The following is a 12544-nucleotide window of genomic DNA, read 5'->3' as shown; positions in this document are numbered from 1 at the left end:
CTTGAACTCACAGCGATCCACCAGCCTCTGCCTCCGAAGTGCTAGGATTAAAGGCGTGCGCCACCACCGCCTGATGTACAAGCTCTTGATGGGGCTGAAGGATGTCTGTGGAGAAGCTGAAGTTGCATGGTGTAAAATATATATAATTAGTCTATCTTTTAAAACTGGTTTATTTATTTTTATTTCATGTGTAAGGTCATTTTGTCCGTATATATATATGTGCACTGCATCTGTGTCAGGTGCCAGCGGAGGCCAGAAGAGGACATCAGATCCAGAATTCCCTACCATAACCTCCAGAGTATCATGTGAGACCCATTGTTTGTTTCAGGCAGAGATCTGTAGCTTCATAACTGTAGGATAAACTCTGAAATCACAGCACTACGTGACTTCATTTTGAATAGTAAGTATTTGAAGGTATAGCCTAAGTTTTGAAACAATGCTAAAACTTTGTTCTGCACTGCTCAGCATAAAGCCAGTTTCTTTACAATGGCTGGTATTAGAACAACACAAGACATCCTTTAGCTCCGTGTTAGTCCTTTTGAGTCGTGTGGCCAGCTAGCTTCATTAGACTGCATGTGCAAAGCTTAATTGTATTAAATACCTTATGTACTCAGTGTTGGTGGCAGTGGTCACATAGGTATTTATTGATTGGAGAGTTAGAGGCCTACTATTGAAATAGACACTTTCTTTTTAGTCAATATAGATGAAGAACAAGAAGTGATCAGTACAATAACGTACATTTATTATGCACACGTTCAGTAAAATATGTACAGTTTTGTCATTTTCACCTATTTCTTATTCTATATTTTCTATACTCATTTTCCCTTTTTAAATTAGAAGGCAATTTTGTACTGATCATATCTAATACAAAAAACATTTATTCTTGAACTTTCTATTTATTTATTAAAATTCATGTTTGGCAGCTTATTTGTATTAAAATTTATTTTTAAAAAATCAGTGTTGACTGGCAGAGAAAATAAAACAGACAGGCAATTCACCGCAGGCATTTATGGAAACTTTGTTCTAGACCCATTATCTGTGCAAGGTCAGCTATAGGTAGTTTAGGCCATAAGGTCTCTGTTGGAGCATCTACCCCACATTGCTGAGGATGACTATGTTCTAATAAAACTTTATAAAAACAGGAGCAGCAGCTGGCCAGCCTGTGTGTTAGAGGACAGAGCGGAGGAGCTGTTATGGTGAGAAAGAACCCTGATTCTGTGCCTTTCTAGAGAAAAATTGTAGTCTGTCTGTCTCGTCATTTGGCCTAGTCTTGGTATTTATTGAAATGAGTGTTGTTGATTGGTAATAAAATCAAGGAGCAGCCTACCGCTTATGTCAGGGCCAGATCTCAGTGGTGGGAGCACTGAGCACACACACTCCTCTGTGGAACAAGCCACAGACCCTTGTCAGGAGTAGGAGTGACTATAGAGGGGAGACCACACGTTGGAATGTTTTTTTATATGAAAACCCAACCTACGAATCTCCAATTTACAATGTGAAAAGCAGTATTCTATTCATGTGCACGCATGTGTGAGGCCTCCACAGCTAAGTGGGGAGTGAAAGGGTGCATGCCACGGCAGTTGATACGTATCCAAGTATGTCAGTCTACCAGGGGGGACTAATCTGTGCAGGCTGGGCAGAGAGCCTTGAGAAGGTTGTTCCAGGATATCTTGCCTGACGGTTCTGAAAAGCAGGTGACAGGGCAAAAATCCCATCACTTCACACTGCGGGAAACAGCATGTGCCATTAGTTTTTGATCTTCTCTTTTGTGGGAGATCTGCACAGAGCAGCCACCTACGGAGCCTTGTTTTAGACTCACAGGAACAGTTCCGGTTTAATAAGAACCATGTGTTACAATCAAAACAACATCTGACCCGCATGCTTCAAATAGTAAGTGCACTTCTCAAGGGGTCTCTTTAGCCAGACAGCTGTTGGGAGGTCTGTTCCCACATTTTAAATTTGTCCATGGCCTGGATAATTCATCCATGTTTGAATCTCTCTTTGGATGTTGTTTTTCACTCTCCTACCTCCTCAGCTGTAATCCTTGGTTTCCAGCTCCAACCCCCAAATTGCTTTTAATGTGAAGTCAAGCCAAACTGATTTAAACTCTTTGAGGGGTGTTACTTCAGAGTAGAAAAGGGGGGCTGGGAGTGGGGCTGGTTACCCCAGTGTGTTAAATGCATTAGGTATACTTATTGCTCTGTGGGAGCCAGAATAAAGGATGATCTCTTTGCTTTAAAATAAGCCCAGATTCAGCTGGGCGTGGTGGCGCACGCCTTTAATCCCAGCACTCGAGAGGCAGAGGCAGGTGGGTCTCCGTGAGTTCAAGGCCAGCCTGGTCTACAAAGCGAGTCCAGGACAGCCAAGGCTACACCGAGAAACTCTGTCTCAAAAAACAAAACAAACGAACGAACAAAACCCAAAACAAAAACAATAAACAAGACAAACAAAGAAACAAAAGCAAAACCAGCCAACCAACCAACGAATCAACCAACCAACCAAAAATCCAGATTTGACTCTGTACTCGAAGAGGTGCTACATTAAAAAAAAAAAAGTCCTCAGAGATTTCATATTGAAGTTCCTTGAGAGGACCCATTCAGTGAGATTGGATGCAGAGCGGCTCAGGGAGGTGGAGCCTTGGTGTTGGAGCCAGCTGCTGAAGTCAAAAGCCTTCCCAGTGACTCACACAGAGGCGCTGAGCACATGACAGCTTTAATTTCCTCGTACGGAACACAGAGAAGCTCTACAAGAACGAGATAGCACAATGAGCTCCGTCCCTGGGTGGCAGTCATCAGCAGGGAGTAAACAGGGTTTCCCTTCACCGCTGTGCTCAGCACCCCGGAGTGTTTGGCATGCTGGAGAATATACTTTGGAATATACTCCTGGGCTTTACTGCTTAATCAGAAACTATGAAATCTGTACTTGTCGGAGATCCAAAACTTTTGACCATCAGGGTGGCATTCAAACAATTTGGATTTTATAAGTGTCAGTTTGCAGCTGTCGTCTCAGCACTTGGGAAGCAGAGATGGGATCAGAGTTCAAGGCCAGCCTTGACTACGCAGCAAGTGCAAAGGCTGGTCACCCGAAAGCCTGTCTCTAAGACCTTAAAACAAAGAAACAACCAGAAAAGGATTTGGGGCTGTCACAGATTTCAGATATGTCACAGATGCCAAATCCTCTGTTCCTTTCTTCACCTCTCCCTCTTTCCTCTTTTCCTTTTCTGAACTGCAAATTGACTCTTAGGGCCCCAAATAGTGTACCCACCCGGGGACTCAGCTGCTGAGGTGTACCTCCAGATTTATGGCTTCATATCAAAATTGATGTCCCTTGAGAAGCAGCAATCATAGCAACTGTTAAATTCCTCGTGACTGGGGAAGGGTGGTGAAGATGCCGTGGCCTGGAGTGACACTGTCCCCCCCCCATTCCTGTACTCCCACCACCAAATCAACCTGCCTAAGAGCGGGTGCATCGCCAACTTGCACTTGGAGGAAAAGCTCTAAGCAGAACCTCCTGGAAGATGCTTGGCTCGGAGCTGTCGGCCCTCCCTGAATCTCTCTCTCTCTTTCTCTCTCTTTTTTTTTAAAAGATTTATTTATTTATCATATATACACAGTGTTTTGCCTGCATGTACACCAGAAGAGGGCACCAGATCTTATTATAGATGGTTGTGAGCCACCATGTGGTTGCTGGGAATTGAACTTAGGACCTTTGGAAGAGAGCAGCCAGCCAGTGCCCTTAACCTAGCAATCAAGGTGGAGAACTGGAGTCAGATGCCAGTTGCCAGTTACTGCTGCACAGACTTTGGAGCCACCAATGAACCAAGATATTTCTTTATCCGAACCCTCTGCTAGAAACAACAGCAAACCTTGAAAGCACTGAAACTGCAAAGTCCATGGTTCAGCACGGTCTTAATACAGACCTATGTGGGATAATGGGGATGTGATGGGCTATTTACAGAGGAAACAGATAGTCGTGGGCATGTGAAAATTTTGCCTTGGCTCAATGCTGTGTGTGTGTGTGTGTGTGTACGCGCGCGTGCGCATGTGCACGTGCACGCACATGCTGGAGTTGCTGTCGATCACATACATGGGTGCTGGGAATTGAACTCAGGACCTTTGGAAGAGCAGCACTTGCTCTTAACCACCAAGCCAGCTCCCCAGCCTTCATGCTTTCCCAGTCTGTGAACACAGGCTGTTCCGTTGCTGTGGTCCTGGTCTCCGCAAGGCGCACCCACCTTTTTCCTTTGGAAGTTCACATCAAGTCTCATTGAGGCACACTTGTTCAACGTATTAAGCCGTCTAAAAAGAAAGGAAAACGCAACGATTTACTAACAGACCCAAATCTTCCAGTCTGCTAACCTTTCTTTCCTTCTGGCAAATCTGAAAGGGAAGAATCAACTAGTTAGTTGTGTGGCTGGCCAGGCAGCACAGCACAGCCAGAAAGTGCGCTATAAAAGGACTGAAGAGTTGACTGTCCTCCAGCTGCCTGACCAGAGAGGCTGCTAGTCGCCAACCCTTTTCCTGGTCTAAACCTGGCCTTTCCTGGTTCCTCCTCCTTTTCTTAGAAACCGTTTCGATCACTTTAACTACACTTCCACCAGTCCCTTCTCCATCGCTGATTGTTCACTTCTGTCAGGTCCATCCTGTTATGGATCCCCTCAAGCACATTTCTGTCTGTCTGTCTGTTTTCCCTCCTGCTCTGCATCAGTGAGCACACACAGGAAAATAAGTCATGCTACCATGAGGGCTGAGTCATGTTGTGTTTTCCCCACAAACTTGTATGTTGACATCGCTCGCCGTGAGTACCTGAATTTGGAGTAAGGATGTCACTAAAGCCAAATAAGGCCAAAAGGGAGGGACCTTGGTCCCCTGGGCTTAGCATCATGTAAGAAGAGACATGCGTGTTTGTTCTTTCCTACTTCAGGATGGCGGGTGCGCACGAGATGGTGGCACGTGACGGTGGCTTCCTCTGCCAGGGAGGAGGTCACTGGTAACCAAATCCTTGACCTGGACATGTCTAGCCTCTTGACTTGTTAAGCTGCACAGTCTGAGGCAGTCTGCAGTCAGCTAATACATACATTTGGTTTTCACTCTCAGCTGGTCTCTCAGAATTGCTACCAAGCAGAATTCTTTCTAGTTCTCGCCTCCCATGAGGCCCTCAAGCTCAGGCCATCCAAGAGTCAGCTCCACATCTGATACTTGGTCTCGGCTTGCCAGCTGAGAAGGAAAAACAAAACAGCTCGCAGGCACATGCATTCTTGTAACCGTTCCTTCCCTTCGTCATAAATTGTGCCTCCTTGTTTGTTTACCTGGCCGCTCTGGCTGCTTCGAGGGAAAGATGGTCCTTTTGTTTCTCTAACTAGCTCTGTAATCTTGTTTCTGATCGATCGATTGATTAAATATCAGAATGAACTAACGGGCGATGAAGCTATAACGCAGAAATGCAGGTTTATCGGAAACTGCACAGGAGGAAAAGGGAGATGCCATGCTGGGGGTGGGGGAAGCGGAGGAGAGAGGGCAGGGAGGAGGGAAAAGGGGCAAGCGTGTCTGATTTATACTGTGAAGGGTCTCTGGGAGCGGGGAAGCCCCCGTCCCCAGGCAGACTGCAGCAGGCCTAACACTGATGACAACAGTCACTGTGGCACCTGACATTTTGCTATTTACACCTCACGTTCTCTCAAGGCTGAGCCCATTCTGCGTGCTTCTGACTGAGCGAGCAAGCGGCCACCACCCTCCTGTCCTGTGTCACCCACTGCTTATGGCGTTCCAACGTCCCTCCTCTTTTTAATTCAGTCTTACCTTTGTGAAATCTCTTGGCAAACACCTTTGTCGTTTTGTGTTTATTTATTTAAGGTTTGGCTGTGGCTTAAGAGTCACTTATTACAACATTCTTGTAGCCTTTACCAGTCTTTTAGCAGTTCTTTTAACTCTTTCATTTGGCTTTTCTCTCTAAGACCATTTTTTTATGCCACTAACTCACGGCTTTCTAGTTGGGGTGATTACACATTGAGTTTGTTCTTTGAAAGCTAAAGATTCATTTTCTTTCACTTTCCATCCCCTTCCTCTGCCTGAACCATATACAGCTGTGTTACGGTTTCACAGGCTTTTTGATGAACCCATGCTTGGCATTTACTATGACAACATTCTATTCCTACATGTATCATACTTGAATAATTTCCACTCTCGACGTTCCAGTGCCCTAGAGTTCACACCCATACAGCTTGTTTACTTAATATTCTTGCGTTTATTCCAACGATCTAAACCCTGTGAGACAGTTTATCAACTTAATTCCCTCAGACAGATGTCTCTCAGTTTCAGTCTGGGTTCACCACTCTCGTTTTGCCTTTTCTCAGATGATGGTGATCGTGTTTCTTCCAATTAAGACTTTTCTTTTTTTTCTTTTTTTTTTTTTTTGAGGGAGTCCAGGGTTCTGGAGCCCAGTAATACCAAAGGCCTGGGGACATTAACACTCAGAATACAGGCAGACTGTCGCTGGGCCCTGTTTCCAACAGAGTACCCCACCTTGAGCTGTGCCTGCTGCCTCAGCTTCTCTGTGGGTCAACTTGTGTTCTTTTGCTAATGGGAGGGAAATAAATTACCCTCATATACATCAGAGATATAGGTCAAAGTATCTCCCTGCCTTCTCATATAATTTCAAGCACCAAGCATCTCTCCTTCTTTTAGATCTCCTGAGTCTTTTTCACTAATTTGTTTGTTTGTTAGGGATTTTTTGTTTGTTTGTTTGTTTGTTTTTGTTTTTGTTTTTTTGAGACAGGGATTCTATGTGTAGCCTTCGGCTGTCCTGGAACATACTCTGTAGCCCAGGCTGGGTGACCTCACTCCGGGTGATGTTTTTTTCAGTGCAGAGTGTTGACATGACTTCTTTTCTCAATGTATCCTGCCACATGCTTATAGATGTAAAATGACTCTCATTTCAGCCACTGACAGTCTAGCCGCTGACTATGCACTCGTGATTGTGTCAAACAAGATACGTGGCTCTGGATTAGAGGCTGGTCAGGGAGTCCATAGCTGCGTTGGTGTTTCTTGGATTTGCTGCTACACCTGGCAGGTTGTCTTTCTGGCCAGTTCCACGGATGTGAACAGCTCCAGCTAAGGGTGGTGTAGCCAACAGTAAGGAGCTCACACTCTCATAAACAACCCATTTTTAAATTTTTTATCCTTTTGGTAGTAACTTCAATGCAATTTGTTGGGTAACCAAAAACCACAGACATAGAAGGGGACAGGAAGAGGGTTAGAAGTAGCTGGACATGAGAAGGTTATGGAGGTGAATGTGACCACAACATGTCATGCACACGGCTTGTGTCAAAGGAAACCCCATCACTATGGATAATTAATTACATAATTAATGTGTACTAATGAAACATTAAAAGAAGGTGCCCCTTTTGTCCCTTAGGCAGCTCTCCCTTGGTTGTTTAGGGAAGGGCCACAGGCTGTTTATACAAACACATATCGAGCACACTTGCTCCTCCGATGCCGCTGGAGACACAAACAAATCATCTGACTTGGTGAAAGAGATCTTGACTTACTATAGGTACAAGGACATCAAAGGGCTCATCCGTCTTATCCTACACATCAGCTCTATATTCATGATACATGGAGACATTTAAATGTCTTAGAAAGCTGGAAAGTAGATTTATCCCCATAGACTTGGTCTTTTAGTCACACCTAAACTCAAAATTATGTCCTGACTTAAAATTACTTCTCTATTTAAAGAAAACTTTCAGGAAGCCTTACCTATACATATATACATCTATATATGTATATAGTATCTGCTAAAGCACTTCGTCAATACACAAAAAGCTCTTAAGTTCAGTAAGTCAAACAACTTGCTATTTTTTTTTTTTACAACTTGATATTTTTTTTAACATGGTCTTTGTGAGGAGATACCAAGAGACAATACACAAATGGCTTAATAAGCACACAACAAGATGTTCACCACTTACTTGTCATGGGAGACATGCCAGAAGGCTCAAATTAAAAATGCTGACAACAGCCGGGCGTGGTGGCGCACGCCTTTAATCCCAGCACTCGGGAGGCAGAGGCCGGCGGATCTCGGTGAGTTTGAGGCCAGCCTGGTCTACAAAGTGAGTCCAGGACAGTCAAGGCTACACAGAGAAACCCTGTCTTGAAAAAAAACCAAAAAAAAAAAAAAATGCTGACAACTAGAGCTAAAGAGACAGCTGAGCGATCAAAAGCACTTGGTGTGATTTCAGAGGACCCAGGTTTGGTTTTCAGCACGCACCTGGCAGCTCACAGCCATCTGGTTCGCTGGGATCCAACATCCTCCAGAACTTCAGAGGCACCAGGCACACATACACAAGGCGCACAGACATACATGTTGGCAAAACATCCAAACACACAAAATAAAATAAGTAATCAAAAAAAAAAAAAAAAAAGACAGCTATAAGGAGGGACCAAAGACACAGGAGTGCCAATGTATTCTTGACAGAGAAGAGAGAGAATGGAGGACTGGCACTCCCCCAGTTCAAGACTGATGAGGAGGCAACATCAGAGAAGTTAGAGGTGGGAAAGTAGACAATGGATCAGCGAGGCAGGGCTCAGAGCAAATTCGGTCACCTGATCTTTCCAAAGGAGCAAAGGTGAGAGATTAAAAAAAAAAAAAAGTCTTTTAACAGATGGTGTTGAAACATCTAGATAGGCATGTGAAAAAAAAAATCAATCTAGACTTTATGCTCCTAATACAGACGAACTGCGAATGGTCCACAATCCTAAACATAAACACACAACTGCAGGGTTTCAAAATGAAAACAGGGGTGAATTTACATGGCCTTGAGTATATGATGGCTTTCTGAATTCAACATCAAAGATGCAGTCAAGTGGTAGAATTTAAAACATCTGCTCATACAGAGGATAAGAAGATAAAGTAGGCTGGAAGAAAACATTTAGGAAAGATAGCTGATAAATTACGTGAGGAAAACAAAGAATTTGGAAACCCACAATAAGAAAATGAATGTTTTTCCCCCCTCAGATTAAAAATAGTTGAATTATCTTTACCTCCCTCCTGCCAAAAAGAAAAAAGAAAAGAAAAGAAAAAAGAAAAAAGAAAAAAAGAAAAAGAAAGAAAGAAAGAAAAGGAAAAAGAAAAGAAAAGAAAAAAAAAAGGAGACACAGTAGTAATAGTAAAATGTAATCAGGCTGGACGTGGTGGTATACGCCTTTAATCCCAGCACTAGGGAGGCAGAGGCAGGTGGGTCTCTTTGAGTTCGAGACCATCCTGCTCTACAGAGTGAGTTCCAGGACGGCCAAGGCTACACAAAGGAACTGTCTTGAAAAACAAAATGAAACATAAAAACAAAACAGAACAAAACAAAAATGTAATGAGTATTAGGCTGGAGCGATGGCTCAGTGGCTAAGCATGCCTGCTACATGGCAGAGGCTGACATCCACGCCGTGCCTCCAGCTCCATAGTTTCTGATGCCATGTGCAGGTGCGCAGACAGACAGACAGACGCACAGACACAGACACAGACACAGACACAGACACACACACACACACACACACACACACACACACACACACAGAGACAAACACACACACACGTACACGCAGATGAAATAGGAGACAATTTAAAGTGTTCGGTATCACATGTTAATTGGCAATTAAAACAGTCATGAGCTACCGCCACATAGTTAACCAATGCTGGTGAGAAAGGGAGTGACAGACACTCTCACTCTTCTCTGGTGACAATAGAAAATGGCTCAGGCAAAACAGCCGAACAGTTTATTACCGCAAAACACACCCTTCCATGCAGCAACCTCACTTCTTGGTATTCACCCAAATGGGTGTAAGATTTACTTCCATGTGTAAATGTGTAAACAGTTGGTGTTTATGGCCACTTTAGTCATCATTGGTGAAATTCAAAAGCAATCAGGATGCCAGGTGAATGGAAAGATGAACTAGGATACAACCAGACGATAAGAAGTTGATAATTAGAAATGAGTTAAAAAGACACGGATGTCATGGCAGGCACTTCAAGACCAATATGGAAAGGCTGTAAATTGTGGTTTGAGTTATAAAGCATTGTGGAAGGGTTAGAATTATGGAGACAGGAAAAAGATCAATGGTTGCCATAGACTACGGAGATGGATGGATGCCTAGGCAGGACATAGGAGTTAGGATAGTGAAACGGTTGTGCGTGCCACAGTGGTGGAAGCATGCCATTATACACCTGCCAAAACTGCAGAATTAACATCTAAAGCATGAGCCGGTGTGTACACTGTGTCCTCCTGCTGTGGCAGATGGGCCGCTCTTTGGGGGGTATTGACAGTGGTGGAAATGCCTGTGTGTCAATCCTTTCTGCTGAAGTTTGTTATGAACCTCAAAGTGCTCTAAAAACAGTCAATATTAAAAGGTATAACCTTATTTTCCTTCTTTCTTCCTTTCATTTTTGTTTTTGCTTTAAAGATAGGGCTTCTCTGCGTAGCCCTGGCTGTCCTGGGCTTGCTTTGTAGACCAGGCTCATCCCCAACTCTCAGAGATCTGCCTGCCCCTGCCTCCTGAGTACTGGGATTATAGGCACGTGCCACCACTATTATAATTACTAATATTAATTATTGGACTTTGGAATTTGGAGAAAATTGGAGACTTTTTCTTTGCATGCGTATGTGAGGCCACGTGTGTATGCACGTTCTCTTGTGTGTGTCCATGTGCTTGCACTGCATGTGCATGTGTGTTGTGTGTGTATGTTCTTATACATTAAGGCAGAGTCCCTCATTTGAACCTCAAGCTCATCAACTCAGTCTAGAGTAGTGGTTCTCAATCAATCTTCCTAATGCTATAACCCTTTATTTATTTATTTATTTATTTATTTATTGCTATAACCCTTCAATACAGCGTAATACTTCATAACTGTAATTTTGCTACTATGATGAACTGTGATGTAATTATCTGTGTCTCCTGATGGTCTTAGGAGAGCCTGTGAAAGGGTCGATGGACTCCCAGGGTCTAGAGAGTCAGCTTGAACGCCCCCCCCCCACTATCTGTGTAGCTCACGTGCGAAGATTGCAGGAGGGCCATGCTCCCTGAGGTTTACATGGGCACTGTCTCCAGCTCAGAGTCTGTATGGCTTTTGTCCCTCCACTGTGTGCTGACTAGCTCTCGGTCCAATGCGCAATACTCTCATCACTGGAGGCATCTAGAAATGCTGGGTACAACTTCATTCACCCTGTACACAAACCATCCTGAATTTTGTAAAACATTCCAGAGGAAAATACCCTTTAAGGTAGTCTGAGGCTATGTTCCTCTTCGTGGCATGATATAGCACTATTGGCTTGTGACTGATTCCACATAAGGTGAGGTAGACAACGGACAACCCTTCTAAGCACACGGAGTGGACGAAACACATCGTAGAGATGGGAGAGAGAAAGAACTGCCTCGCTCAGATCTGGCTGCCATAGGCAGGAGAATGCATCACACACCAGAAACGCTCACTGCACTCTACCAGAACTGCTATACCATTCAGGCGTGAGTGAGGGCAATCTTCAGTGAGGACAAATACATGGCTCTGCCATTTCTTTCCATTTAAACTTAATCTTAAGTCGTAAGACAAACGGTCGTATTACTCAGATGGTCTGGGTTGATCTAGTCATGGTTGCTGGCAGGCTGTTCCGACAGGGATGAAAGTTTCTATTATAGAATATATTTGCCTTCCACAAACTAGAGCCTTTCTCAAGCTTATGCCATAATTCCTTCTTCTTCTAATTCCCAGAAGCCTAGACCAGTGGTTCTCAACCTTCTGGATGCTGTGACCAACCTCATGTTGTGGTGATCCCAACCATAAGATTATTTTTGTTGCTACTTCATAACTGTAGTTTTGCTATTGTTTGGAATTGTAACATAAATATGTGTGTTTTCCAATGGTCTTAGGTGACTGACCCCTGTGAAAAGGTCATTCAATTCCCAAAAGGGTCTCGAAGCACAGGTTGAGAACCACTGGCCTAGAAGGACATTCTATATGACCGCTGTTTGCAGGACACCATCGGTATCTTCCGATCACTGTAGCCTGCTCGGCACAGGTAGGACTACAGCACCCATTGTTACTGAACACGGTCGCCTACAAGCGGCACCTGGTTTGCCTCTGTACTGCAGAGCAAAGAGATGGGACCAAAGTGAGTGGGTTCAGCGGATGAGGTCCTTCAGGCCTCCTGGGAGGACCATTGGCTCAAGGGAGCCAAACATGAGTGATATCGGGCTGGATGTTGGCCTGTCTCCTTCATTTATTGCTTCTGTCTACTCAGGGATCGTTTTAGTAGATCCTAGACAATAGAAGCACGCGCCTCATGCTTGGCAGTCCCTTTCTCTGTTTACCTCCCGCTTAAAGAGAAAAGCCACAGTGAAGCCTGGCCTCTCTGGGTTTGTAGCCGTCTGGGTTCAGTTATTAAGGCAAACAAGGTAGTCTTGAGCCTTTCAGGAGAAATGGCCAAAAAATTTTAAATTCTGCTGCTTTTGTCATAATCTTGTAGATGAACGAAGTAGTGCTTTCATTTCAGGTGCTGAACTTGGGG

General features: G+C 44.1%; 1 protein-coding gene across 8 annotated transcripts in view; it reads right to left on the bottom strand.

Annotated features, from left to right (window-relative positions):
• STARD13 (StAR related lipid transfer domain containing 13) overlaps window positions 1–12544 on the bottom strand; it is a 233436-nt gene that overhangs the window by 27155 nt on the left and 193737 nt on the right. For all 8 annotated transcript variants that reach the window (XM_084764057.1, XM_084764059.1, XM_084764056.1 and 5 more), the window contains one exon: window positions 4235–4298. In XM_084764057.1, the coding sequence (XP_084620183.1) occupies window positions 4235–4298 (64 nt within the window). The remainder of the gene's footprint in view (window positions 1–4234; window positions 4299–12544) is intronic.

Source organism: Acomys minous (assembly GCF_964271855.1).
Source record: "Acomys minous genome assembly, chromosome: 16".
NCBI lineage: Eukaryota > Metazoa > Chordata > Mammalia > Rodentia > Muridae > Acomys > Acomys minous.
The sequence above is the reverse complement of the archived record's forward strand: the minus strand, read 5'-3'. Positions and strand labels throughout refer to the sequence as shown.